This window comes from Stenella coeruleoalba, assembly GCF_951394435.1.
Source record: "Stenella coeruleoalba genome assembly, chromosome: 4".
In the NCBI taxonomy this organism is placed as follows: Eukaryota; Metazoa; Chordata; class Mammalia; order Artiodactyla; family Delphinidae; genus Stenella; species Stenella coeruleoalba.
In genome coordinates, this window is record NC_137149.1 from 132,924,446 (window position 1) to 132,941,281 (window position 16,836).

The 16,836-nt window shown below is 40.5% G+C and overlaps 1 protein-coding gene across 1 annotated transcript in view; it reads right to left on the bottom strand.

Moving 5' to 3' along the window:
* Positions 1–5,122: 5,122 nt before the first annotated feature.
* The window catches only part of LOC307185547 (uncharacterized protein C4orf17), a gene marked incomplete at its 5' end in the record, with an annotated part of 52,475 nt that continues 40,761 nt past the window's right edge, over positions 5,123–16,836 (bottom strand). Inside the window, 5 exons of the mRNA XM_079919846.1 lie at positions 5,123–5,986; positions 7,469–7,512; positions 8,777–8,966; positions 10,312–10,393; positions 16,615–16,787. Of these exons, the coding sequence (XP_079775972.1) occupies positions 5,856–5,986; positions 7,469–7,512; positions 8,777–8,966; positions 10,312–10,393; positions 16,615–16,787 (620 nt within the window). The 3' untranslated portion in view covers positions 5,123–5,855. The remainder of the gene's footprint in view (positions 5,987–7,468; positions 7,513–8,776; positions 8,967–10,311; positions 10,394–16,614; positions 16,788–16,836) is intronic.

The following is a 16,836-nucleotide window of genomic DNA, read 5'->3' on the forward strand; positions in this document are numbered from 1 at the left end:
AAAATAAAATATATAATCACCAAAGACCACCATATACCAAGTGAGGTCTACTCAACACTCTGTAATAACCTATATGGGAGCAGGATTGAAGATGAATAGATAAACGTATGTGCATAAATGAACCAGATTCTGTACACCTACAACAAACACAACATTGTACTGGAGTTTACTCCGATAGAAAATAAAATTTAAATTAAAAAAACAAGAAGTAATGAGACATAAGCTTTTGGGGGTTTGTCCTGGCACCTTCCACTCTGATTTACAACCTAGGAACATGTCTTCCAAGAAGGCTCTGTTGCCCTAGTAACCAGAGTTGGGGATGTAGATATTGCGTCGCCTTGTGGCCATTTCCTGAAACAGCAGCTTTAAACCTAGTGCTAATGGTCACTTAACATTCACAAGGCAGGGCTGTAAATGGCACCTGCCCTCCAAAAATGTCCTACAGTCTGAAATTGACAAAAAAATTCAACACGGGGCAAATTTTCACAAGGTAAAGTTTACTCTTTTTTTTATTAAAAAAAAAAGACATGGAAAAATGGTCAACAGAATGAATAATTGGAGACATGCATATCCAAACAACAAAGAAGTATCACCTCACACCAGTTAGAATGGCAATCAGCAAAAAGTCGACAAACAATAAATGCTGAAGGGGTTGTGGAGAAATGCATACCCTTTATGCTGTTGGTGGGATGTATGCTGGTGACAGCCACTAACGAGAACTGAATGGAGGTGCCATTAAAAGGTAAAACTTGAGCTACCATATGATCTGGCTGACCTGCTACTGGGCCTATCAACCGAGAAGACCAGAATCTAAAAGACACGATCACCCAAACGTCCACTGCAGCAAGATTTACAGTAGCCAAGAAATGGAAGCAACCAAAATGTCAATCGACACGTGAATGGACAGAAGTGGTACATGTACACAATGGAATATTAGCCACAAAAAAAGAATGAAACAGTGCCCTTTGCAGAACCATAGATGAGCCTAGAGATGATCATACTACGTGAAGTCAGAAAGAGAAAGACAAATATCCTATGATGTCATTTATAGGTGTTATCTAAAAACGGATACCAATGAACATATTTCCACAGAGAAAGACACAGACTTAGAAAACAAACTTATGGTTAACCAAATGGAAAGGTGGGAGTAATGGGTCAATTAGCATGTTGGGGTTAACATACATATACTAATACAGATAAAATAAATATATCAAAAAGGACCTACCTCATTGCAAGGGAGGTCTACTCAACCGTCTGTAATAACCTACACGGGAACAGGATCGGTACATGAATAGATATATGTATATGCGTAAATGAAGCAGGTTCTGTACACCGAGAACAAACACAACATTGTAATCAAATTTACTCTGATAGAAAATAAAAATTAAATTAAAAAAACAAAGAAGTAATGAGACATAAGCTTTTGGGGGTTTGTCCTGGCACATTCCACTCTAATTTACAACAAAGGAACAGGACTTCCAGGAAGGCTCTGCTGCCCTAGTAACCAGAGTGGGGAATTGAGAAATCCTGCCACCTTGTGGCCGTTTCCCGCAACAGCAGCTTTAAACCTAGTGCTAACGGTCACATAATATTCACAAGGACTGCAGGGCTGTAAATGACACCTGCCCTCAAAAAATGTCCTGCGGTCAGGAATCGACAAGAAAATTCAACACAGGGCAAACTTTCAAGAAGACAATTTCAAGAGGTAAATTCTACTCACACCGTTGTTTTTTTTTTTCTTAAAGCACATGAAAAACTGCTCAACATCACTAATTATTAGAGTCAGGCAAATCCAAAATACAAAAAGGTATCACCTCACACCAGTTAGAATGGTCATCAGCAAAATATCTACAAACAAGAAATGCTGAAGGGGTGGTGGAGAAATTGGTACCCTCTTATGCTGCTGGTGGGATGTAAACTGGTAGCAGCCACTAATGAGAACAGAATGGAGGCAGCTTTAAAAGGTAAAAATTGAGCTACCATATGATCCGGCAGTCCAATTGCTGGGTATGTATCTAAAGACCAGAATTCGAAAAGATGCACCCAAACGTGCACTGCAGCAAGATTTACAATAGCCAAGACATGGAAGCAACCAAAATGTCCACTGACCAATGAATGGATAAAGAAAAAGTGGCACATGTCCACAATGGAATATTGTTCAGGCATGAAAAGTATGAAATAATGCCAATTGCAGCAACATAGATGAACCTAGTTGTAATCATACTAAGTGAAGTAAGTCAGAAAGAAAAAGACCAATATTGTATGATACCACTTATAGGTGGAATCTAAAAAGTAATACCAGTGAACCAATTGACAAAAGAGAAACAGAATCACAAAAGTAGAAAATAAAATTATGGTTAACAAAGGGGACAGATGTGGGGAAGGGATAAATTAGGAAGCGGGGATTTACAAATAGAAACTGTTACATATAAAATAGATAATCAACAAGGACCTACGTATAACAAGGGAGTTCTACTCAACATTCTGTAATAACCTATATGGGAAAAGAATCCGGAGATGAATAGATATATCTGTATGTATAAATGAAACAGATTCTGTACACCTTCGAAACACACAACACACAGCACTGTATATCATGTATACCAAGACTTTAAGCAGATGTACCCTCCCTGTCCCCCCAAAGATCCTAACCTCTGGAACCTATGGTGTTACATGGTAAAGTGGAATTAAATTGCTAATCATTTGACCTTAAGATAAGATTATCTTGGATAACCTGGATAACAGGCAGGCCCAATGTAATCATAGGGTCCTTAACAGTGGAAGAGGGGGGACGGAAGAGTCAGTATCAGTGATGTGTTATGAGAAAGACTCAACCAGCCACTGCTGGCTTTAAAGATAGAAGGGAGTCATGAGGCAAGGAGTGTGGGTAACCTCTAGAGGTTGGACAGGTAAGGAAACAGATTCTCCCCTAAAGCCTCCAAAAGGAATGCAGCCCTGCCAACACCTTGGTTTCAGCCCAGTGAGATCCATTTTGGACCTCGGCCCCAGAACTGTAAGAAACTTGTATCGGCTTAAGCCACTAAGTTTGTGGTAATTTATTACAGCAGCTACAGGAAGATACTACTTTCTTTTGCCAGCAGGAAGAAATTAACAGTGAAACTCTAGATAACGGTAGAGCCAGAAGATGGAAGGATCCAGGGCCTCTGAATCACCAAGTAAAGTGAAGTCATCTGCTGGTTGAAAACACACACCTTGGACTCTTATGTGAGAAAAACCTCTGCTGTATTTGAATGATGACATTTTTTACAACTGTTTTGTCTCATCCCAATGAGTACAACTCTCTGTGCCTCAGGGAATTTAAACTTATTTTTAAATAAGTTTTCTTATTTAAAAAAAAAAGTGAGGGGCTTCCCTGGTGGTGCAGTGGTTGAGAATGCAGGGGACATGGGTTCGAGACCTGGTCTGGGAAGATCCCACATTCCACGGAGCAACTGGGCCCGTGAGCCACAACTACTGAGCCTGCGTGTCTGGAGCCTGTGCTCCGCAACAAGAGAGGCCATGATAGTGAGAGGCCTGCGCACTGCAATGAAGAGTGGCCCCCGCTTGACTCAACTGGAGAAAGCCCTCGCACAGAAACGAAGACCCAACACAGCCCAAAATAAATTAATTAATTAATAATAATTTAAAAAAGAAAAAAAAGTGAGTATAAAAATAATAGCTACCTCAAATAGTTATGGTGAAACTTAAATACTATATCTAAAGTGTTTAGAATGATTCCTGACACACAGTAAGTGTAGTATAAGTGTTATCATTAAGAGTGTGTGCATACATATGGTCACCTTATCTTTGATAAAGGAGGCAGGAATGTACAGTGGAGAAAGGACAGCCTCTTCAATAAGTGGTGCTGGGAAAACTGGACAGGTACATGTAAAAGTATGAGATTAGATCACTCCCTAACACCATACACAAAAATAAGCTCAAAATGGATTAAAGACCTAAATGTAAGGCCAGACACTGTCAAACTCTTAGAGGAAAACATAGGCAGAACATTCTATGACATAAATCACAGCAAGATCCTTTTCGACCCAACTCCTAGAGAAATGGAAATAAAAACAAAAATAAACAAATGGGACCTAATGAAACTTCAAAGCTTTTGCACAGCAAAGGAAACCATAAACAAGACCAAAAGACAAGCCTCAGAATGGGAGAAAATATTTGCAAATGAAGCAACTGACAAAGGATTAATCTCCAAAATTTACAAGCAGCTCATGCAGCTCAATAAGAAAAAAACAAACAACCCAATCCAAAAATGGGCAGAAGACCTAAATAGACATTTCTCCAAAGAAGATATACAGATTGCCACAAACACATGAAAGAATGCTCAACATCATTAATCATTAGAGAAATGCAAATCAAAACTACAATGAGGTATCACCTCACACCGGTCAGAATGGCCATCATCAAAAAATCTAGAAACAATGAATGCTGGAGAGGGTGTGGAGAAAAGGGAACACTCTTGCACTGCTGGTGGGAATGTGAATTGGTTCAGCCACTATGGAGGTTCCTTAAAAAACTACAAATAGAACTACCATATGACCCAGCAATCCCACTACTGGGCATATACCCTGAGGAAACAAAAATTCAAAAAGAGTCATGTACCAAAATGTTCATTGCAGCTCTATTTACAATAGCCCGGAGATGGAAACAACCTAAGTGCCCATCATCGGATGAATGGATAAAGAAGATGTGGCACATATATACAATGGAATATTACTCAGCCATAAAAAGAAACGAAACTGAGCTATTTGTAATGAGGTGGATAGACCTAGAGTCTGTCATACAGAGTGAAGTAAGTCAGAAAGAGAAAGATAAATACCGTATGCTAACACATATATATGGAATTTAAGAAAAAAAATGTCATGAAGAACCTAGGGGTAAGACAGGAATAAAGACACAGACCTACTGGAGAATGGACTTGAGGATATGGGGAGGGGAAAGGGTGAGCTGTGACAAAGCGAGAGAGAGGCATGGACATATATGCACTACCAAACGTAAGGTAGATAGCTAGTGGGAAGCAGCCGCATAGCACAGGGAGATCAGCTCGGTGCTTTGTGACCGCCTGGAGGGGTGGGATAGGAAGGGTGGGAGGGAGGGAGACGCAAGAGGGAAGAGATATGGGAACATATGTATATGTATAACTGATTCACTTTGTTATAAAGCAGAAACTAACACACCATTGTAAAGCAATTATACCCCAATAAAGATGTTTTAAAAAAAGCGTGTATGCATAAATGCACACACACAAAAAATTTATAATATCTGTTTTGAATATCAGTGCAAACATTCTAAACAAAAGATTGGGTAAGGAGATGACCATTTTTCCAATAGTCCAACAACATTGAAACACAGTAGATTGCAAAAAGTAGCTCAGATGTTAAAATTCTGTTTGTTTATTGTCGTTGCTTTTTATTTTTTATCAGATTTTGGGGTAGTGTTGAATTGAAATTGCCTAATTCTGATTATGGATGATTTTTCTAGTATCAGAGCCCAATGCTTATGTACTAATATTAATAGTAGCGAGACTAGAAATATAGTATATAAACATATTTCTTTTATACATGGTACTAATTTAACTACAAATAGAAATATTATCTCCCTTAATATTTATTTAGTATCATTATATACAGGTGCTTTGAGATTTACATGTACCAACATATAGAGGAGCTATTGATTCCTCCATACCAAAAACATGTTTTTAATACTTTGATGTTATAACAAAGTGAAACTCACGTTTGTGAAAGACTTAGCCCAGTCTAGAATTTCTACCTTTGGTGTGTTACAGGATAAAATCTTCTCTGGGGAGAGAGACTGTATCCTTGCTGTATACTCCTTGCTTATGTTGGTTTTGTTGATATGCTCTCTTGAGTTTTAGGCCTGGGAAGAGACTTTGGCTTGCTGAAATATTCTGCAATGGGTATTTTCATCTTATTTCTTCTTATAAACAGTGGAAGCTTGTGCTCAGCCTCTGAAATAGAAAAAGTCTCAATAAGACCATAATTGAGACATCGAATATAGTAGCTTCTGCCATGTTTTAGCAGCAAATCACACACACACACAATCTATATGAAGTTTAGGTGAATCAAATACACCCAAAATTCATAAAATAATTTATTCTCATCTTTCTTAGCACCTGCTCATCTTTAGTGAGTTATTTGTTCTATAACATGCAAGATATGTTCTTTCAATCTTAAAATCAAACACTATTTTGGTAGGAACGATTTAGAGCTGGTGATGAGTAAAGGTGAGGGATAAGGATGGGACCAGTAAGAGAAAGGTGAAGGATATATGGTCCTGACAGACAAAAAAGAAAGTAGACAAGCCGGTTAAAACAACTGTACTCAAAAGACCTTCCCAAGGCCTACATTGTTTACACCTAAACAGAAATAAGGATTTGGGGAGATGCTGAATACCAACAGTAGAGACAAAGAGGTATGATTTGAGGATTTGTATACAAGTATCTAGACAGGGTAAAATATATTTGAGGCCTACAGGTAAGACATAAAATTATGTGATAGAAACCATCACTGTCATGATTTTGTGATCATAGGGTGAAGAGTTTGTTAAAAGTCAGATACAATAGACCATCCTTGGAGTGTCAGAGTAAGGAGGTGTTTTCTAATTTCTAAACTAAACTTATTATTGCCTATTAGCAAATAGCATTTCTTTCGTGTTTGATTAATCCCAACAGAAACTGCTGGAGTCTAGAGTGACCTCCGGAAACTCTAATTGATTGCTAAGTCATTCCTGGTATAAGGGGGACTTGCAGAAATAGGAAGACAGACCTTTGTTTGAGGCTTGTAGACAGGTTTCATAGTTGTTGCCCTATAGCCATTGCTGCTATGTTTGTTTTAAAGCTAGGAGCTGCCAAACCCACAGGGATATTTTGATTCGACTATTCTGGACCAAACTAGGACTTTCCACAATTCTTGATTTTGCTTGGTCCAAATTGAAGGCTGGGGCTGGACTTCTGATGGGGACATAAAACTGCTACTCTCTGTTGTATTTCAGCTGTGTTGTGGGCATATGTTTGTGGCTAATTGTCAAAATTTTATTGTTTTCTCTGGCTGGCTTTGTTTCAGGTGAAAATCATTTAGCCCAATGACAGTTAAGCTGTGAAGAACCAAAACTCTGACTATCACTGTCCTTTTTGTTAGGTCAATGCAGGTTGTCTCCTGGCATGACCAAACTTAAGAGTTCCTGCTGTCCTTCTGTCTTGCTTCTCAAAGAGTGTGATGAGGCACTTTGCCTTTCAAAACAAAGTCAAATATAGGTCAAATTTATCTCATTGAGAAATTCAGCTGATGCTGTCCCTTAAGAGTAGCTGTAAATTGCTATTATATTATACTGCCTTTAAAACCACAGATCCTTAACATCTTTGTCTCTAACTAGCTAGATACTTACTGGTTTCCTTATACCAACTCAGTAATTATCGCAAACTGTACTTAACCTTTCAGTAGTTCCTTATTTCCTTCAGATCCTTGACTTGACACTCTAAATCAATTGGAGAAAGAGAAAATGAAATTCACAGATACAAACAATTATTTCCCATAGACTGCATTATCATCAACAAGCTAAGTATGTATGTTTCTTAAATAAGCTACCCCAATTCTTCATTTTTCAATGCAGACAGCATTAAATGTACTTTCCAATGAAAAATTCTTCTAACTTTGAGTAAACATCTGAACAGTACATCAGCTATTACTCAGTAAGGTAGAGAAACTGACGCTATCTCCCAGTTTCCAATTTTATGGAAACTTCAAGGTGGTGACCGATTAAAATGTAAAATTCTTCCTCTGTCTTAATAATGCTTTTTAAAGTGACATGTTATGTGTTTTGAATATTTATTTTCCCTGAATTTAAGATTTGCCCAACTTTTAATTTTAAAGCAACAAGATATTCTCTCACAGCTTAAATAACATATTACCACATTCTTTCACCATGCTGTTACACATAAATATGTATTTTCTTCTGTCATTGAAATTACAAAGCTTAAGACAAATTTCTACTGAAATAATTCCAAATTCCCTTAATAGTTGTTTTTCCCTCTGGCAGCCCCCAGGCATAAATCAGAGAAAATTAAGTGGAGCAATTTATTTTAATCTTGCATTGTTCTAGACAAAAAAAAAAAGTGATTTAACAAAATACACAATAACAATGCAGTTTTGGTTTTCTTTATTGCTTCTGTTTTTAGATAAACTAAAAACCACTGCATTTTCTTAGATTTCTGGGTGGCTACTCTTGCTTTACCCTGAATGGAAAGGGAACTTTTCTCAAAAAGATGGGTTGTTAGGTAAGGAAGACATGGTCTCTGCCAAATGCTCTGAACAACAGGCTTTAGAATGATTTCTCGTATTACGTTTATGAAAATGAAAGAAAACAAACACTCATTGTTGTCATTTACTGAATAAGGAGGATACTTAAAACCTCAGCAATTTTAGTGTTTTGAAAGATAACCAAAAGGGAATTCAGGGCTTCCCTGGTGGCGCAGTGGTTGAGAGTCCGCCTGCCAATGCAGGGGACACGGGTTCGTGCCCCAGTCCAGGAAGATCCCACATGCCGTGGAGCGGCTGGGCCCGTGAGCCATGGCCGCTGAGCCTGCGCGTCCGGAGCCTGTGCTCCGCAACGCAACGGGAGAGACCACAGCAGTGAGAGGCCCGCGTACCGCAAAACAAACAAACAAACAAACAAAACACAAAAGGGAATTCAAAGTCTTTATGAACCACATGCCCCATAGGTGGCCATTAGGCCTAATTACCTGCTCTGTCGATGTCCTTCCCTAGAACTGGTTAGCACTTCTGATTTTGCTGGTGAATCTGAGGGTGATTTAACTTTGGGTGGCCTGCCAGTCTCTGCTGCTAGTTCCGCTGAGGCTTTTCTTCTGAGGGGAGTTAACAAGTTTATCTCAGCCAGTTCAGCATGAATCAAAGCTGAGACCCACTCCTTTTCTGATTTAAAAAAAGAGAGGGGCATGAAGGTTGTAATTATCATGTTGGCTAGAAACACAGGATTAGTTCTTTTACTCAGCACTCCAGTGTGAAAGGTAATCTGTTTTCTGGGTAGGCACCTACGTGTGAGTTAAATTTTCTGTAGAAAAGGTGATTCACATCAACCTAATTTCTGTTGACCTGTGATATTGTATCACTCTCAGAGTACTCACTGGCGTACTTGTCCCTGAGTGGCAGTGGAATACATTTAAAATATTGAGTATAAAACCCAGACTACAGGCCACTGCCAAATAAAAACAAATAAAGATACCTATAAAAAGTATTAGTACCATGCGATCTCATTAAAATAAAGACTAATAGTTAAATAATAAATAGTTTTAAGCATCTCAACAAAGATATATACCAAAGTAGTACTAAAGTGATGTCCGTGATAATTTTATTATTTTTCCTCTTTTATTATTTTTTTCTGGTTGATTTGTTTTTCACCCCCAAATAAGCACTCAATACTTGTGTAAATTTTTAAAATTTATATTCTTAAAAAGGAAAAAAAAAAGAATAACTAAAAACTCCTTATCCCCAAATACTTCTCAATTGCCTGCCAAGTAATCTTCCTGAGGTAAGGTACTATCTCCAAAGTACTCCCCATTTAAAAACATTAGTCTGTTCCTAACACATTGGTATTTCCTAACATTGATTACTGCAGTGATTTTCAAAGAGTGGTCCCCAGACCAGGCTTATCAGTGTCACCTGGGACCTTGTTAGAAATGTCAATTCTCAGACTCCACTCACCTCAGTTTTGCCTCAGTCAGTCTGATGACCAGCTAGGTCTGAGGTTAGCTGCTCTATGCTATTTATGGTTATCTCACTTGGGACTGGCATGTGCTTTCATGGAACAGGTCAGAAGAGCCTAAAGGAGGCTGGGAGTTGACTGACTTGATGGTTTTGGTGAGGAATTGGCAGAGCTGTTAGAATCTGGAATTTGGAAGGCTGTGCTACCATCCACGTAAAAGGAGGGAAACAGGCTGTATTCAGGGGTCACAGGAGGCCAGAAGATATGCTCAGGGAGAGCCTGGGTGTGCGGACGCAGGAGGAAAAGCACAAACCAGCTCTGGACACAAGTGTTTCACATCACCCGAAGAAGTTCAGTTTGGGGCATACCAGATTGTGGGTCATTGTATGACCAGCTTGTGTGCAGTTGGATATACAGGACTCTGATACTGAAACATTAGGGAAATAATGTTGCAACCTTGTCTTTGCAAATCCAAGGTAGAAAACTTCAGACACTGGCACATGCCTAGTTTCTTACAATGAACTGAGCTCAGCGTTCACAAATGCTTAATCTCACCTTTTGAACTTGCATGGAGCAGCCACTGTAGAACTTCTGCCAGAGAATCAGTACGTAGAATGTTACAGATCTTTTCCAGAACCTGACAGAGAACGTTAGAGTTACATAGTGAGCAAGGTTTATAAGGTTTCCTTTACTTACTCCACAATCTCATCTTCCCAAATGTCACTCTGTACACGATGCTCAAGTCGATGGGGATTTTAGCTTGGGAGCCAGATTTCAAACAGGAAAAAAACATCTTCAGTACAAGTACATTTGACCCTGCAAGGCAGGGTTAGGGGCGCCGACCCTCCAAGCAGTCGAAAATCCAGCTATAACTTAGAGCCAGCCCTCCATACAGGTGGCCTCCATATTCGCAGTTCCACATCCACAGATTCAACCAACCACAGATCAGGTAGTACTATCATATTTATTATTGAAAAGAATCCATGTATAAGTGGACCCACACAGTTCAAACTTGTGTTGTTCAAGGGTCAACTGTGATAGTTTAGGTTAGGCGATGCAGTTTTGTTTTGTTTGTTCAGTACTAACATCTTCTGGAGGAGCAATTCACTTTTCTTCTCTTTCGGAATTGATACTTTCCCACTGCAGCATGGGGTTCTTCCAGTCACAGAACTGCCCCATCTGTACTTCTCCTCTCTATAGTGAGTGAATCTAGCTGAATTCATCATTGTTCCTCAGTCCCCTGAACACAGTGATTGGCCCAATAGGATAGGAATACAATTACCTCTAGTCTATCAGAATCCTTCGTTGACTTCTTAATCTGGAGTTAAGGGCTGAGTGTGGATGACAGAGGAGATATATGAAATAATTCTAATAAAAGTGGACTATAATAAGGCATTGAAGTCCAAAGCATTAAGCACATGTAGATGTTTCTAGTTTTACCCTAAATTGTGTCTGTTCTTGGAATTTAGACATATCTGAAATCCAAACCTGTCTCCTGAACTTCAGTCCTATATATCCATCTGCCTACCAGACGTATCCACTTAGACATACTGTAGGTACTTTGAACCCCAAATATCTAAAGCTAAACCCAGCTTTCTCTTCATAAAACCTGCTCCAAACTTGCTGTTTCTCCTGGTTCCCCTATCTCAGTGGACACACCAGCATACATTGAACATATGTCCAAGCAAGACCCTGGGATTCATACTGGACAACTCCCTTGTCCTTTTCTACAACATACTACCAACAAGTTCAGTACATTCTTTCTTCTAAATATTTCTCAAATATCTCTATTTCTCTTTATCCCCACAGCCTTGACCCAGTCTAAACTATCATCAATTCTGCAACTGCAACATCCTTTTTCCTAGGCTTTCTGGATGAAATCTTTTCTTAAAATACTATGAATTTAACAAATATCTGTGTCTATCATTGATCTAGGTGCTGGAGATATAGAATTTAAAGTAAAGGGCAGAAAAATCCACTGTCCTTTATTGAGCTTTGTTCTATTATTAAGATTCCTGTCCCCAATAATGCCTCATCCTAGAAGAGAACAAGTTAAATTTGCTCCTAATTTCACAATAAATCAGTGTCCATGGCAAAAATAGAAAAATAGCCCTGTGGTATTATATTATTCCCTAGGCCACTCTGCCTCTCATGATTTTGTCATCAATACGGTGATTGCACATCACTCCCAGCTTCTTCTAATTCACAGGTCACTCATTTACAACTTTGAAAGACTATAATTATCATTTTAGTGAGAGAAGATAGAATAAGTCCTCCTAGGAAACTTTCTCTTCATTGAGTTTTATTCTGGAAGCCAGTGAATGTATTGGTGGGTGAGTTTGATCTGTTGAAATTTGATTTTAGGGTTTGAGTGTAGGTCTAGGGTAGCCCCTACTGTGGGTTAGTATACCCTATTCTTTTTCTAAAGTGTGACCTTTCTGGGGTCTCAACTGCATTCCTGGTGTGTTCAGCAAGGTCTCTCTACTCTAGCAGATCAGCACTCCATCATCTTTAAGCAAAATGCTCCCTCCCATTAGCTCTCTTCTGCCAGGTCTCAGACTCTCATCCTGTGCACATACCGCTTTTATTGGGCTAAAGATTCAGGGAACCCGATACAGATTTCTGGAGCTCATTCTGTCCACAGATCCTTCTTCTTCAGTATCTTAATTTGCGAATTCCAGCCACTTCAGCATCCCCAAACACTAAACTCTGTTTTCTCTACCTAGTGAAGCTCTTACTCTCTGTTTGGGCTCCACTTCTCTGTGCCATGATTAGGAATGTGCCCCAGGAAGAAATCTGGGTTGAATGTGGAAATTATCCCAATTGTTTCACTTCCCTTATTGGTCATAAACCTGTGCTGTCTGGTGTCCAGTGCCTGGAAACAGTTTTTTGTTTGTTTGTTTGTTTCCCAGATATATTGCTGTTTACAGTTGGAGGCTAATGAACCTAATCTATCAGTTTGGAAGCAGAGTACCTTGCTGGAAATTTTCTTCCCCCTCCCAAATTAATTCTGCACATTATATCTAGAATGATTTTTCTAAAGTACAACTCTGACAATGTAATTCTTGTACTTACAAAGTAATTCAGCCCTTGGGATGAAATCTGGCCACCTCAATATAGCTTATAAAATACTTTATTATCTGGTTTCTGCTTAAGTCTCCAGCCCTGTCTTTTATAAACTTCTCCCTGACTCTCTGCATCACCCATATCATTGCTTTTAGTTCCTTGAATAGATAGTGCTCTCACATCTTAGCATTTAGATATGAAGCTCTCTTCACTGGGAATGAGCTCTTCCATGCTTTTCTTCATTTTCTAATTATATCTTAAACATTCTTTGGATTCCTTTCTCCTTGAAGACTCTCTTAGCTCCAAATCTACTCCTATATGTCCTGACAACATCTGTACAATTCCTCTTTTTTTTTTTTTGCGGTACGCGGGCCTCTCACTGTTCTTGTGGCCTCTCCCGTTGCGGAGCACAGGCTCCGGACGCGCAGGCTCAGCGGCCATGGCTCACGGGCCCAGCCGCTCTGCGGCATGTGGGATCTTCCCGGACTGGGGCACGAACCCGTGTCCCCTGCATTGGCAGGCGGACTCTCAACCACTGCGCCACCAGGGAAGCCCCCAGCTTTCTTTTGATTCCCATTTGCATGGAATACTTTTTCCATCCCCTCACTTTCAGTCTGTATGTGTCCCTAGGTCTGAAGTGGGTCTCTTGTAGACAACATATATGCGGGTCTTTATTTTGTATCCATTCAGCCAGTCTATATCTTTTGGTGGGAGCATTTAATCTGTTTACATTTAAGGTAATTATCGATATGTATGTTCCTATTACCATTTTCTTAATTGTTTTGGGTTTGTTTTTGTAGGTTTTTTCCTTCTCTTGTGTTTCTTGCCTATAGAAGTTCCTTTAGCATTTGCTGTAAAGCTGGTTTGGTGGTGCTAAATTCTCTTAACTTTTGATTGTCTATAAACGTTTTAATTTCTCCATCAAATCTGAATGAGCTCCTTGCTGGGTAGAGTAATCTTGGTTTTAGCTTTTTCCCTTTGATCACTTTAAATATGTCCTGCCACTCCCTTCTGGCTTGCAGAGTTTCTGCTGAAAGATCAGTTGTTAACCTTATGGGGATTCCCTTGTATGTTATTTGTTGTTTTTCCCTTGCTGCTTTTAATATGTTTTCTTTGTATTTAATTTTTATAGTTTGATTAATATGTGTCTTGGTGTGTTTCTCCTTGGATTTATCCTTTATGGGACTCTCTGTGCTTACCAGACTGGACTATTTCCTTTCCCATATTAGGGAAGTTTTCAACTATAATCTCTTCAAATATTTTCTCAGTCCCTTTCTTTTTCTCTTCTTCTTCTGGGACCCCTATAATTCAAATGTTGGTGTGTTTAATGTTTTCCCAGAGGTCTCTAAGACTGTCCTCAATTCTTTTCATTCTTTTTTCTTTATTCTGCTCTGCAGTAGTTATTTCCACTATTTTATCTTCCAGGTCACTTATTCGTTCTTCTGCCTCAGTTATTCTGCTATTGATTCCTTCTAGAGAATTTTTAATTTCATTTATTGTGTTGTTCATCATTGTTTCTTTGCTCTTTAGTTCTTCTAGTTCCATGTTAAACATTTCTTATATTTTCTCCATTCTATTTCCAAGATTTTGGATCACCTTTACTATCATTATTCTGAATTCTTTTTCAGGTAGACTGCCTATTTCCTCTTCATTTGTTTGGTCTGGTGGGTTTTTGCCTTGCTCCTTCATCTGCTGTGTGTTTCTCTGTCTTCTCATTTTGCTTAACTTACTGTGTTTAGGGTCTCCTTTTTGCAGGCTGCAGGTTCGTAGTTCCCGTTGTTTCTGGTGTGTGTCCCCAGTGGCTAAGGTTGGTTTAGTGGGTTGTGTAGGCTTCCTGATGGTGGGGACTAGTGCCTGTGTTCTGGTGGATGAGGCTGGATCTTGTGTTTCTGGTGGGTGTCCAATGGTGTGTTTTGGGGTGTCTGTGGACATGATTTTAGGCAGCCTCTCTGCTAATGGGTGGGATGTGTTCCTGTCTTGCTAGTTGTTTGGCATAGGGTCTCCAGCACTGTAGCTTGCTGGTTGTTGAGTGGAGCTGGGTCTTAGCGTTGAGATGGAAATCTCTGGAATAGTTTTCACCAACTGATATTACGTGGAGTGGGGAGGTCTCTGGTGGTCCATTGTCCTGAAGTTGGCTCTCCCACTTCAGAGGCACAGGCCTGATACCTGGCCAGAGCACCAAGACCCTGTCAGTCACACAGCCCAGAAGAAAAGGGAGAAAAAAGGAAAAAAAGAAAGAAAGAGAGAGAGAGAGAGAGAGAGAGAGAGAATAAAGTTATTAAAATAAAAAAATATTAAAAATAGAAAACGATTAAAAAGTAATTATAAAAAGAAAAAAAAGTAGAAAGAAAGAAGAGAGTAACCAGACCAAAAATCAAATCCACCAATGAAAACAGGTGCTAAAAACTATACTAAAAAAACAAACAAAAAACATGGCCAAACAGAACCCTAGGACAAATGGTAAAAGCAAAGCTATACAGACAATATCACACAAAGAAGCATACACATACACACTCACAAAAAGAGAAAAAGGAAAATAAAAGTGTATATATATATATATATATATATATATATACCTGTATATTAAAAAAAAGGGAACAGAGCAACCAAATCAATAAACAAATCTACCAATGATAATAAACTCTAAATACTAAACTAAGATAAACTTAAAAGCAGAAACCAGTCAGTTGCATACAGCAAACCCTAAGTCTACAGTTGCTCCCAAAGTCCACTGCATCAATTTGGGATGATTCGTTGTGTATTCAGGTATTCCACAGCTGCAGGTACATCAAGTTGATTGTGGGGATTTAATCCGCTGCTCCTGAGGCTGCTGGCAGAGATTTCCCTTTCTCTTCTTTGTTCGCACAGCTCCTGGGGTCCAGCTTTGGATTTGGCCCCACCTCTGCATGTAGGTCACCTGAGGTTGTCTTTTCCCGCTCAGACAGGACGGGGTTATAAAGGAGCAACTGATTCAGAGGCTCTGGCTCACTCAGGCCGGGGGGAGGGAGGGGCACGGAGTGCGGGGCTGGCCTGCGGCGTCAGAGGCTGGCGTGACGTTGCACCAGCGTTAGGCGCGCCGTGCGTTCTCCCGAGGAAGTTGCCCCTGGATCCTGGGACCCTGGCAGTGGCGGGCTGCACAGGCTCCCCGGAAGAGGGGTGTGAATAGTGACCTGTGCTCGCACCCAGGCTTCTTGTTGGCGGCAGCAGCAGCCTTAGCGTCTCATGCCCGTCTCTGGGGTCCGCGGTTTTAGCCGCGGCTCGCACCCGTCTCTGGAGCTCCTTTAAGCAGCGCTCTTAATCCCTCTCCTCGCGCACCAGGAAACAAAGAGGGAAGAAAAAGTCTCTTGCCTCTTCGGCAGGTCCAGACTTTCCCCCGGACTCCCTCCCGGCTAGCCGTGGCGCACTAACCGCCTGCAGGCTGTGTTCACGCCGCCAACCCCAGTCCTCTCCCTCTCCTTCCAACCGAAGCCCGAGCCTCAGCTCGCAGCCCCGCCCGCCCCGGCGGGTGAGCAGACAAGCCTCTCGGCCTGGTGAGTGCCGGTCGGCCCTGTTCCTCTGGGCGGGAGTCTCTCCGCTTTGCCCTCAGCACCCCTGTTACTGCGCTCTCCCCCGCAGCTCCAAAGCCTCCCCGCTTCGCCACCTGCAGTCTCCGCCCGCAAAGGGGCTTCTAGTGTGTGGAAAGCTTTCCGCCTTCTCGGCTCCCTCCCACTGGTGCAGGTCCCGTCCCTATCCTTTTGTCTCTGTTTATTCTTTTTTCTTTTGCCCTACCCAGGTACGTGGGGAGCTTCTTACCTTTTGGGAAGTCTGAGGTCTTCTGCCAGCGTTCAGTAGGTGTTCTGTAGGAATTGTTCCACGTGTAGATGTATTTCTGATGTATTTGTGGAGAGGAAGGTGATCTCCGAGTCTTACTCGTCCGCCATCTTGAAAGTCTCCCTCCCGAGTGCTTCTTAATTGTTTTCCTGGCTCTGAGAAGAGATGTTTCATTCATCAGAAGAAGCGCTATGCATTTGATGT